Source organism: Aptenodytes forsteri, unplaced genomic scaffold, assembly GCF_000699145.1.
Source record: "Aptenodytes forsteri isolate BGI_AS27 unplaced genomic scaffold, ASM69914v1 Scaffold61, whole genome shotgun sequence".
Classification (NCBI taxonomy): Eukaryota; Metazoa; Chordata; class Aves; order Sphenisciformes; family Spheniscidae; genus Aptenodytes; species Aptenodytes forsteri.
In genome coordinates, this window is record NW_008794443.1 from 5,900,678 (window position 1) to 5,913,330 (window position 12,653).

Below are 12,653 nucleotides of genomic sequence, written 5' to 3' on the forward strand. Positions count from 1 at the left end.
GATGAGTGACCCCAGCCACAGAGTTAGCTGAGATAACTTTCCCCGAGTCCCTAATTTCCAAGAAATGCTAATATCAACTTTATATTAATTGGTGGACTCTTTAGTTTTCTGGTTTGCATAGTTGCATTTTCGGTGGTGGTTTTTCTTCAGTGTGCTGGCCTGCAGATGGGTGCAGGATTGAATGAAGTAGATAGTAGTGCCTGTTGGAGACAGCGGGGAAAAGGCTGCTAAGGAATTGGGAGAAATATAAGGTTTCAGAAAAAGGTTGTGAGTCAGTGGGATGGATGCTAACACTGAGAAGTCAGGGGTTAAAGGTTCTTAAACATTTCTGTAGGGTGGACCACGGCTTAATGCACAGAAGTGTCTTTCGAACCTCATGTACAGAAAGCCAGTTCCCCCAGTCCTTTGGTATTGGCAGTAAAATAGAATCACCGCTGTAGCTAAGGTGATTATGAACATAGAGAAGCGATGTTAGAAGAGTACGTGCAATGATCCCTGAGTCTTTGAATGTTACTTAGCAACTGTTAAGAAAGAGTCAGCAGTGTATGACTAGCCAGGCATCCACAGACCACCAGCAAATGCTGCATAGGCAGAATATAAGGTAACAATCAGGATAAACAGGCAGAATTTAAAAAAAAAAAAAAGTTTCTTTTTTTAAAGTGAGAGAACCAAAGACTGATAATGACATTCTGGTTGTTTCTTCACAGCCTAGATGAAGGGACTGAGTGAGATGCACAGCTGGTAAGTAGGGCTTAGAAACAAGTAAGATCCTTAGAAAATTTTAAAGTAAAATGTGCTAATTTTCTTCCTTGTTTCCCCCCTCCACTTCTTTTTCTCTTTTAGACAGTTTCTTCCCTGTTCTAGGCTTGGCTCTGTCACTGACATCTTTGGTGTACCCATAGGCAATTTCCTGCCCCTTCGCTTTGCCATCTAAAATGGTTTCCTGCATCCTACAGGTAAATTTTAATTAACACAGGCAAAAGAGCCTCCAGTCTTTGGAGAGAGTTTGAAGAAATCTTGCCTGAATGTTTCTGAGCATTGTTCTGCTTCTAGCTGCTCAGCATGTCTTGGCTGCTCCAGCTCTGCACGCTCTGACCATGAGCAGCAATTCCTCCCTCAGCAATGTGAAGGGCCTGAGGAACCTCACCACGCAGGAAGACGGGGCAGTCAGAGTAACAGAGTCCATTGCTATAATCGTCATTGCTATTTTCATCTGTTTGGGCAACCTGGTGATTGTCGTCACCCTCTATCGGAAGTCTTACCTTCTCACGTTGAGCAACAAGTTTGTGTTCAGCCTGACCCTCTCCAACTTTCTACTCTCTGTACTGGTGCTGCCTTTTGTTGTCACCAGCTCCATCAGGCGGGAATGGATCTTCGGAGTTGTTTGGTGCAATTTCTCAGCCCTGCTCTACATGCTGATCAGCTCAGCCAGCATGCTTACTCTCGGACTCATAGCTATAGACCGGTAAGCAGCTCTTTTCTAATGAATTGTAACGAATTGCATAGTCATTCCATAGAGTGACTTGCTGGCTGTTCACAGAGTTGCGTACCGTTGTAGTGGATAACATTGCATACTGTTGTGGTGTCATTTTTCCTTCAGCCCCTTGTGAAATTTTGATACAGAACAGAAGAATGTGATGTCATCAATAATGCAAAATGCGGACATGCATCTAGAGTTTTTTAAAGCTGTTGATGGTATAATAACATACTACATGAGAAACAAGAAATAATGACTTAAAATTCCAGATTATACCCTAAGCATGCACTCACACATAGGGACAGATTTAATAGCTGCATGTGAGCCTTCAGCCAAGTTTTACAATCTTGCCTGCAATGATATGTTTTTTTACATGTAATTATTTTTATAAACAGGGTCCCTGAGCCCGCTTCGAGGTTTCGAGAAAAGAGAACTAGATATCAACATCATTAAAATATGTTCCTTTTTTTATTGTATGTCTTTTGTGTTCCTGTTGACTCTTTCTTTTCTTGTCCACCAGATACTATGCTGTCCTGTACCCGATGGTTTACCCAATGAAGATAACAGGCAATAGAGCAGTGGTAGCTCTTGTGTATGTGTGGCTACATTCCCTTATTGGCTGCCTCCCTCCCCTTTTCGGCTGGTCGTCTTTGGAGTTTGACCAATTCAAGTGGATGTGTGTGGTGGCCTGGCATAAAGAGGCTGGCTACACTGCCTTTTGGCAGATCTGGTGCGCGTTGCTGCCTTTTGTGGTCATGATGATCTGCTATGGATTCATCTTCCGCGTGGCAAGGATTAAGGCCCGCAAAATCCACTGTGGTAGTGTTATCATTGTGGAGGAGGACTCCCAGAGGAACGGGAGGAAGAACTCCAGCACCTCCACGTCCTCTTCTGGCAGCCGAAGGAATGCTTTCCAAGGGGTTGTCTACTCAGCCAACCAGTGCAAAGCTTTCATAACCATCTTGGTTGTCATCGGTGCTTTCGTGATTACGTGGGGGCCTTACATGGTAGTAATTACATCAGAGGCACTTTGGGGAAAAAATAGTATTTCCCCTGCCTTGGAGACATTAGCTACGTGGTTGTCCTTTTCCAGTGCCATTTGCCATCCACTAATTTATGGACTGTGGAACAAGACAGTGCGCAAGGAACTACTAGGAATGTGCTTTGGGGATCGGTATTATCGCGAGTCCTTTGTTCAGCGGCATAGGACATCGAGGTTATTCAGCATTTCCAATAGGATCACAGGTAAGGCGCATGGCCGCAAAAGACACTCTTCCTTAATACCAGTAAGAGCAAGGCTTAATGTCTGCGTGTGCTTGGCATGTATCAGGGCTCTGTAAACAAAGTGGGATGTTTCTGGAGGTTTCAGCAGTCTTTTGTTCAGGTTATCATGGACACTTGAAAGGAGGAATTTTCTTTTTGTGGGAGTTAACCTCTTTCTCCTACTCTAGTAAAATCTTCTCTGCCAGAGAAGACATAATGATGAGGTTAATAAAAGTAATTTATTTTCTTCTTTTCTCAAGCATTTCCTTTCATGTGCCTACCGTTTTGTGTTACCCAGATTTGAGCACTACCCATAGTACATTTTGCAGAACTTGTTCTTTGATTCCTGGCTTTAATGCTACAACTCTTTGAGATTCACTAAAGTTACACTGGTGTTACTATTTCTGTAAATTCAGTTTTTAGGCTTAATGGTTGTGAAGAAAAGGTCATAAAGCAAAACTATGTAAAAGAGTAAAACTATTTGATGTCTCCCCAAGTTGCAGGCTGAGCGCTTTTTTGGTTTTTTGTTTTAAAGTAGCAATGCAACAAAATTCTGATTTTTGATCATTTCCCTGGTCCTGTTCAGAAGCTTCCAAAATAGAACATCTTCACAGGGTTCCTTGGGACATTTTATGCAGAGGCAGGAACAGAAGTTATTTAATTGGGTAGGAAAATCTAAAATGCAGAAGGAAGGGGAGAGCAGCAAGGCATCAGTTATCTTTTCTGCAACCTGAGATCACTGGGAGAGACTCCCATCTAAATGAAAGAGTTCTGCAGCTGCAGCCACATTACAAGCTGCAGGAGCTTTGGCAAATCTGTATCCAGGAGATGCTATGGATGAATACATTGGGAACTGGGGTAGGAGGGAAAAGATGGGAAATCTCTCTCTTTCCAAGTGATAAGAAGCTGACAGCTTCAGATTTATCGGGTGTATTAGCTAGAGGCTGATAGGGAGGGGAAAAAAAAAAAAACAGCGAAACCCGCAACAAAATCTTGAAGTGGGATCCAAAGACAGCACCTTTGTAAGAATCCTAGAATCTCCTCCCTTCTTGTTTTGGGGATTTGAAAGAAGCCAGGCGCATCAGTGCCCCAGCCTTGCCCATGAGCTTCCTGCCGCACTAATGGCCTGTCACAGCTGCTGGTGGCTACCAGCTTATTCTCTGTCTAGCAGGTGTCTGGCAAAAACATCTGTCTGAGTGCATATGCTCTGTGTTCAGCCTGGCTGGCTGATAAAACACATGCAATAGCAAAAAGAGTGAGAGGGGAGATGGTGCAGGTGGAAAGGAGGCTTGCCGTATGGAAAGACTCCGGGGATACCTGAAAGCTGTTGACTGGATTTCTAAGGTTGAAAGTCCAGATGCTGTGCACTCCGGATCAGCTGGCTGGGTGAGTTTTATACATAGAACAGTAAATAAGGCAGTAGAGTGGGAAGAGGTTTTTACTATTGTAGACCCCTTAAACATTCATTGTGTAATGAGAATTAAACTCTCTTACAGATTTGGGACTATCTCCTCATCTCACTGCCCTCATGGCAGGTGGGCGGCCATTAGGAAACAGCAGCAGCACAGGAGACACAGGTTTCAGCTGCTCACAGGATTCAGGTAACTAAGTCTCTTGCTCTCTTTTCTTGGGCAGAAGATTGCACTTGTAACTTGGCAGAACTCTCTGGGATAGTCTATTTACACACAGATGTCTTGGTGGATGGATGACATGAAGCATCTGTTCCAGCTGTTACAACAAAACTGCTGCAGTTGTTTTTTTCCTTCCTTACTCTCAATATATTTACCTGCAAAATACTGTTTACTCTAAGGAATGATGATCCTCCCTTGACAATGTGTCCTGGGAACAAGACTCACTGCTTTTGTGCCCTTCTCCTTTAGTTTCTATCGTTCTTCAGGGACTTTCCTGTATCCGCAAGGAACAGAGCAACAAAGTGCTGGGGAGAATGTGGTTCTCCGTTTCCTAGTTTGTAAGAGACCTTGTCTTGTTCATCCTGCAGTGTAAACATAAACACTTAGGACGGTTTCAGCTTATGATTGCATCACTACTTAAGATCTCTCAACTGAAGATGGTTTGGAAAAGGGAAAAAAGAGTTCTAACGGTAACTTTCTATCCAGAACTGTAGCTAGATTTTTCTTGCAGTTAGTTCAGCTACCACTCCTTAACTGCGCTAGTTACTTTAAAGAGTATTTCTGCTCTAGAGACACCAGAGGGTGATCTTCTGACATTTGCCTGGTGTTAGAGGTTTGTTTCTTACTTTTGTAAAAGAAGTCCATGGAGCTGGGATTTATTTTGGTAGTTGTTTTACGCTGGTAATTTTATGCCTGTTGTGGGTATTCTGCAGCTGTATGGGATAAAGGAGAATAGCATCCTGGTAAACCTGCCTCAGTTAAGAGGATGTTGTGTTATCATCTTTTGAGGAACGGTACTGAGCAGTTTAAACAAATGGACAAACCAAATACCTACCTAATGCTGTTAGGAGTGCCACTGTTTGTTATGGAGGGGGTACAGTCCATAGCCTGGGAATGGATACACAGTGATCAGCCTTGTGAAATGCTGTTTCACGGGATGCCTTTACTGTGAGGAACTAAAGACCAGGAACTAAAGTCTTAGTCTCTCTTCAATGCTGCCTTCTGTAGTACATGATACTGTGGCCTGTGAGGCAGTTGCAACTTTACCTGCCTTGGTAAACAGAAGCTGGGCTTTTTGTGTTGTGAAAAGCAGATGAAGTAGTAGGAGAGGAAAAAATCCAAGTGGTGCCAGCTGGTTACAAAATACTAAAGTGGGAGACCAGAGTCCTGGTTGCTAGAAATGCTGCCTTAATATCAGTTATTCCAAGGACAAAGATCTGCCCTGTAAGAATAAGAGGCTAGTCTCTTCACTAGCCTTATTTGAAAAAATGCACTGAACTAGTGCATTTGAAAAAATGCACTAAAATTCTGCTCCATGGAAGAAAGTATCTCTTTCTTCCTAGTGCCACCCTTCCATTGCACACCATGTTTCTGAAGTGGATTCTGTACCCTTGGAGATCAGTAAGAGTCTACTGTTTTCAGTAGACAGCCTCAAACCCAGCTGATGCACAGAACAGCACAGAAAGTTGTTAGCTGATTTGGGACTGTGTATTAGGGCAGCAGCTTGTTCTCTTTCTTGTGTGCTGGAGGGAGGTGTATGACAGAACACAAAAGTTTCACCTTAAAAAGTTTATCACTTTGCTGTATCACAATGAATTGTCAGCAAAGAGTAGACCTATGGAGCAGTATGTTGTCTAGAGGTACACCCCCCGCCATGCCTTTGTCTCGCTTTCTGTAAAATGGGCACTGGAACACGTTCTTATTGCAAAAAGAATAAATTTGGGGATCAAAAGCAGTCAAGTGGCTGAAGAGGGATGTGAAGCCACCATCTGGAGGAGTTATGAAACCTGCAAAGGCTCTTTGTCCTAGGCCTGTTGTCACACCACAGGAGTAAATGGACTGATAGTAAAGTGTCACGTATCGAGTGTGTGCAGGCTGTGTCTTCCAAGAGCAGCTTCCCTGAGGACTGCTCACTCAGCGCTGTCCTAGTGTCTCCCCGAAGTGCTTGCTCCGCTTCTCCCTTACACAGCAGAGACCAGCATCGTGAGGGAGGACTAGGCTGCAGTCTTGCCCTTTGTGTGAAAATATTGCAGAGATGCCTAGATAAATTTCTTTGTGCTTGTAAACTCTATTTTATATTAGAAAGGTGCAAAGCAACTGCAGGGAGGTAAAATAAAAAAATCACTCCTAAACTGATAAAATGACTCATTGGACAAAAATCATTCCTAACCAGCAAGGGATTTTTCCCCATTAAAATACACTTCAAGAAAGTCAAAATAGGTTATTAGAGACAGGCTAAATTGAACAGAAAAACTCTCCAGTTCACATTTCCATCCAGGTCTGATTACAAACGTGACGTTTGGCAGCTATGGTCATCTGCCTCTCAGGTAGCCATTGTGAGCGTCTTGTCTTCATCAGGAGATGGGGGAAGTTGTCCTCAACTTCACCCTTTATTTACTGAAGGTAAGGTTTCACCTTTGTCTGCTGTCCTATTGACATTACAAGCTCCGCAGCTGAGCATTTCGGAGCTGCTTGAGTTTTTAGATGGCTAATGAGAAAAGATTTCCAAATCCTTTCAATGAAAACTCTGACCTCATTCTTTTTCTGTGCAGTGTTTAATTCAAGCTGAAATTTTACTCGCAAAAGCTGGGTTTAGACATCTTTTGAAGGAACTGCTATAGAATGAAAGGTTTTTGCCACCGCTTAAATATTGTATCCCAGTGTTAGTCTGTTTTGCTTGAGAACTCTTGCTTTGTTTCAGGAACAGATGCAATGCTTCTTGAAGATTATAGCTCAGATGGCCCTCATGCCCCACACTGCATCTGTCCTCCTCGAAGGAGGAGTTCAGTGACGTTCGAAGATGAAGTAGAGCAAATTAAAGGTGGGTTTAGGGGTAAGTATGGAGATGCTCAGAACCAACTATATTGCCTGCTCGGGAAGCCTCCCAGGACCTTCAGAATTGCCTTAAAACATACCTGACCACTGGTCATCTTGACATACCTGACCATTCATGCAGGTACAACAGAAAGTAAGATCAGGTCTTTCTTCCAGTTCTCAAGTAGCAACAGAGAAGGACAAGATTCAGAAGTTGGCATTCCCTGCGTACACATCATTTATGTTGCACAGCAGTATCCCTCTGCAGCTCCACTCATCTGGTGGCTGTTGCAGTCTGTTTTCTGTTTCTCAAGGAATACTTTTTCCTGCCCTTATACTCTGATTCCATTATCCTGGTGTTTCTCATTTGCTGCCTCCTCCCAACTTTGTCAGTCACAGACTTGAAATTCTTCCATTTACAGACTTTAATGGTTTGAATGTAATTTCATTCTGTTTCACTTACTTTTTTTTACTTAACTTCATTTACTTTGCTGAGTATGTTTCTCAGCAGATATGGGTGAAAAATAAATGAACCACATGCACTTTTTTTTTCAGTCAACTCACTTGTTGATTCTGTGCTAGCAAAGTGTTGCTGTGATACAGATATGTACAGATATGTTTGCCATATCTGTAAAATATGGCAAACAGTTTCATTTAAGCTGATAGTTACAATAATATGGTCTAGAAGACTTGATAATAACAACTGAATTTCCTGAACAATAAATGATTGTGGATAGTACAAAAATGAGTAGAATGCCTTTAAGAATCAAGTAATAATAAAACCTGACCGATTTTTATGATTCTGAAATAATGAGAAGACTCTTTCTGTGGAATTTTCTCTTCAAACATCTTGGCAAAATTCACTCTTGCCCTCTTCCCAGCATGAGCTGATTATTTCCTTGGACAAATACATTACCGTATGTTTCCCATTATCTTTCTGACTGATTATGTAGGGGCAGGCTTTTTTTTTTTTTTTTTGTGGAGTTCAGTGAAAGGGGGGGGGTTTTTTGCAGGTGTTGCCCAACATGTTGGTGGGTAGAGAATACCTCTCTAGATGCTACAAAAGCAACTACAATGCTGAAGGGCAGGTGTATCCAAGGTAATAAAAGGTTAGGAAGAAGCGTACTACTGTCGTCAACTGCAGTCTTCAACCTCTCCTGGTGTGGAGTGCGCTGCATATTTTTCTGTGCAGTTCAGTGAAAGAGGGAGGTCTTAGTGCAGAAGTTCCCCACAGGTTTAGCAGTTCTCCCTGGCATGTGTCAGGGTTTTTGCGATCTCTGAGATTTTAAATTATTTCGGCAGCCTCATGGAAGGATTACATTTAGGATGAACACCTGTGTTGCCCAACATGTTGGTGGGTAGAGAATACCTCTCTAGATGCTACAAAAGCAACTACATTAATGCTGAAGGGCAGGTGTATCCAAGGTAATAAAAGGTTAGGAAGAAGCGTACTACTGTCTGCAACTGCAGTCTTCAACCTCTCCTGGTGTGGAGAGCTCTGCAACTTCCCCACTGGAAGTGGAACTGGGTCCCACAGTGTGGCTGGAACCAATCTAAGCCTAAGGACAGCAGACTGGTGATTTTAATCATGACTTGGAAGAAGCCCTTGGAATCTGGGGACTGTTAATCCATAAACACAAAGTCTGGTGTTTGCTGGGCTTAAAACCTGTTATAAAATAGCTCTTAAACTGCACTGTTCATGTCAATGAAGTGCAAGATCTTAGTCCAAATGCACTGAGAATCCCTGTAAGGCTGTAAGTTGTGCTTACAGCAGAGGAAGTACAAATTGAGGGTTCTGTTCCCGTCTTCTGCATGAATTCTTGTCTGATGCCAGACAGTTCCCATTGTCCCTAATCCTGGACTCCACGTAGTAAGCAGAAACCAGGCTGTTGACTTCAGTTGGGTACAAATTCGGACCAATAAAATTCTGTGTGCATAGGTTCAAGTTCAGAAAATCACTCAACATACACTTAATTCAAAGTTAAACATATGTGTATAAGCACTTTGTTTCATTAGATCTTTTTTTTTTTCCCCACTTGAATTGGAGGTAATCTTTATCTGCTTGACCTGTCAAGGTCACTCTGAAGCTTTGTGTTCATAGAATGATTTAGGAACCCCAGGTATTGTCGGTAAATGTGCTCTGCAAGGTAGTTATTTTGCAGAAGGCATGATCATACCTTTACAAAAGGATCAATATTAGTCTTCAAGTATTTGCGCAGCCATGCTGATCAACTTAATTTTCTGCTATGTTGCCTTTTTTTTCAGAAGCTGCAAAGAATTCTGTTCTTCATGTAAAAGCCGAAGTCCATAAATCTCTGGACAGTTACGCATCCAGTTTAGCAAGAGCTATTGAAGCTGATGTAAAAATCAGTTTGTTTGGGGAAGATGCTTTACCAGGAGCTCTGTTCCCTGTACGGACTCTTCCAGGAAGCAGTGTGAACACACGGCGTGGTATCAGGCCCCATGCTAGCCAAAGACTTCAGTTGCAGAGCATTGATGAAGGGAGTGTTTGACAGGAGCACTGGAGTAAGAAAACAGAGTGAAACCACTAAGCGGGACCTGCTACAGCTGTTACTGTTTTCACAGAACCAGGATGCCTTGTCGGGATGTTTTCAGTGTTCTTTCAACACTTGAAAACCAGCTGAATTCTGGTACTTACATCAGCATTTTACAGCAGTATTTGTTTACTGGTTAGGGTGCTATTGACTCTTTTGTGCCATGTCTTAAATCTTATCACACAGTGCATAGGAATGCAGGGTTTGGTTTCATCGACCAGATCATTAGTCTGTCGAATCTTGGGTTCATTATTGGCCAAAGTGGATACAGGAATGAAAAAGGAAAAGTATGTGCAGTGTTTAATTCATTATTGCATTGATCCTTTTGACCACCAGAATAATCAGTTTATCCTTGATAGCTGGAGTGCTCTGATGTGCATTGGATACTACATACAGCCTTACTGTCACAGACTCTCAAATGATGGAGCATGGACTTCACTAAGGGACAAAACCTGAACTTTTCAGAGAGCTCATGCAGATTATGGTCCTACTTACCCTTACTAGTGGATATTTCTGGCTGTTCAGCCATCAGAATGCCAGATCTGAAACTGGATTGTGCATTGCTTCTGCATTACGACCCACCAGCTTCTCTAGGTGTAATGGGTGGAAGCAGACCTGTGCTGAAAATACGACAGAGAGTGGTATTTGAGGAAATCATCAATGCAGAGTTCTTAGTTTCTCTGAGAACTTCAATTCACTTCCCCAGTTTTGCTTTTACTGAAAGGGCACTCTACGGCTGTGGTAATCTTGACAGAATATAAATAAGGTATTACCACTTTATAGTCAGGATTCACCTATCTAGAGAGAAAGGTTCTGAGGTTTTGGGGGTTTTTTTTAATCGTGAGGGAATGTAGTATTTAAGCAATAGTTACCTCAGTGCGTATATTTCTTGGAGTATTAATTCATTAAGCTCTAAAATAAGAACATTTGGCACTTATATTGCACTTTGCATGTTCTTAAGCACTGTACAGACATTACCTTGTTAGGCCTTTGTGAGAGGGTCGGTCAGCCCTGCTTGCCAAAGAAGGGGAACTCGGCAACAGTCAAGCTGCTGGCAATGAAACATGCTGCAAAGGTGGAAAGGTTTATTACAAAAAGAGGGATGAAGTGGATCATAGGAGAATGCCCGTCTTCAGGAACCTTTCTGTGCCTTCCCGGGCTGGCCCCTTCCTTCCTTTGTGCGGGTTACAGCCCTGCCTTACTGCTGCTTTCAAAGAGAGGGAGACATAAGCGAGTAGGATAACTTCTTGGGGTGGATGTCAGTAGCAAATTTACTTAAGGACCAAGGATTTGCATTTGTTTACTCTCTGTCTGCTCCCCCCTGCCTTCACCTTTCCCCAGAAGTGGTTTATATGAGTTTTTGCTGCAGACTGTTTGGAAATTGGGGGCAGGATGCTTCCGTCTGGGCAAAAACTGGGTGTATGCTTGTTAAGTTATGGCTGTGTGCGACTTACTTGGAGGCCTAAAAGCAAACTGTTTTTGAGGCAGAGCCTCAGTCCAGTACTGTATTTAGACATCCTATTTGTCTGTGTTCCCAACAAAGAAATATATTTCAGCACAAGCTTACGTCCATCTCTGGACAAAGCAACTTGACTTTATGAACTAGGCTGAATCCCATTACATTCCCATGTAAGATTTAACTGCATGCTTAAAATTCAGTACATGGTTTGCTGATTAAGAACAGGCTGTTAAAGCAAGAACACTTAACCACAAGTAAAACAGCTCTTTGCATAAGGAATGAATACAGGAATGAAATGACTAATAACGCTGAGGTCCTCATTCCTGTATTTTTTGCTTCTAGTGTGTTAGCTAATTGGCACCTGTGGGCACTCATTACAAAAAAATAATTAAAAATCCCGGTATTTGCCAGGAAATGTCCTGCACTGAGGTCATTATTGCTATCATTAACATGACAGTCACAGTTGCTCGTAGTACTCGGCACTGCTTAAGGTATACGCTTGCCTCTGGTGGCTTGAAGTATTTTTGACTGCATCCCTTTTATTTCTTATTCCTGCTTCGAAACAAGCTGAGCAAAGTTGTCGCTGAATGTGAAAAGGGCACACGTGAGTAGGAATGCACTGTGCCGGAGTGAAGTCGGTGCTCGCCAAAACCGGTGTGTATTTAGGAGGAGATATTCCAAGGCACATGTGAAAGCACAGAATTGTTAGTATTGTGTAAAAAGCACGTTTTTCACACAGGTACTGAGCCAAATTCAGCCTTCAGGCAGGTCAGTGGAGTTGCATCAGTTTACACCGTGACTGAATTTGGCTGTCAGTGTTAGTTTCACTAATCCGTTATTTAGTGTAATTGTCGTTAGTATTTTTGCTAAACACATTATAACCCTTCCGTAATTCTGTTATTACCAGAGGCATTATCTCACGTGAATTGTCATTTGCAAAAGCAGCTATTAAGAAATGCACACGTTTTGTAAAACTGTATTCCCCGTCTCAAATACAAAAGAAGAAAGCCCCGTTTCCAGCTTCTGGTGGCCCACGGTGTTTGTTTATACAACTGTTATTTCGACTTAAGTTTATTTTTAAATAGTTTACTTTTAAAAGTATATTGAACTCAACGGATGGACCCGGCAGCAGCGGCAGCTGGAACTGTTTCCACCGTACAGGGACGCACGCCGGGCGAAACGCTGGTCTCCCGCCACCGGGCTAGCTTTCGGTGCGCGGCCGTAGCCGGTAACCGCGGCCCCAGGCGCGGGAGCTCCCCGCCGGACAGGCAGCGAGCGCATCCCCGTGCGCTCCGTCAAACAGGCCCCCAGCGCGGTGAAAATCGGTGGGAACGGCCTTTAGGTGCTGCGTGGTCCCGCGCAGCTGTCTGAACACCAAGCAAGATTCGGGGGCGGTGCGGGCTGGCCCCGGAGCGGCGCCTGGTGTAAGGCAGGGAGCGCCTCAAGCCCGCGAG

At 43.1% G+C, this 12,653-nt stretch overlaps 2 protein-coding genes across 2 annotated transcripts in view; both read left to right on the forward strand.

Annotated features, from left to right (window-relative positions):
• The first annotated feature begins 1,082 nt into the window (after window positions 1-1,082).
• Window positions 1,083-10,178, forward strand: GPR161 (G protein-coupled receptor 161). Its single transcript, XM_009289694.2, has 5 exons — window positions 1,083-1,465; window positions 1,998-2,722; window positions 4,237-4,341; window positions 7,073-7,192; window positions 9,451-10,178. Exons 1-5 carry the CDS (start codon window positions 1,098-1,100, stop codon window positions 9,696-9,698), a joined length of 1,566 nt encoding a protein of 521 aa, XP_009287969.1. The 5' UTR covers window positions 1,083-1,097; the 3' UTR covers window positions 9,699-10,178.
• A 2,137-nt stretch (window positions 10,179-12,315) lies between these two features.
• The window catches only part of TTF2 (transcription termination factor 2), a 29,924-nt gene continuing 29,586 nt past the window's right edge, over window positions 12,316-12,653 (forward strand). The window contains exon 1 of the mRNA XM_009289807.1: window positions 12,316-12,427. Within this exon, the coding sequence (XP_009288082.1) occupies window positions 12,316-12,427 (112 nt within the window). The remainder of the gene's footprint in view (window positions 12,428-12,653) is intronic.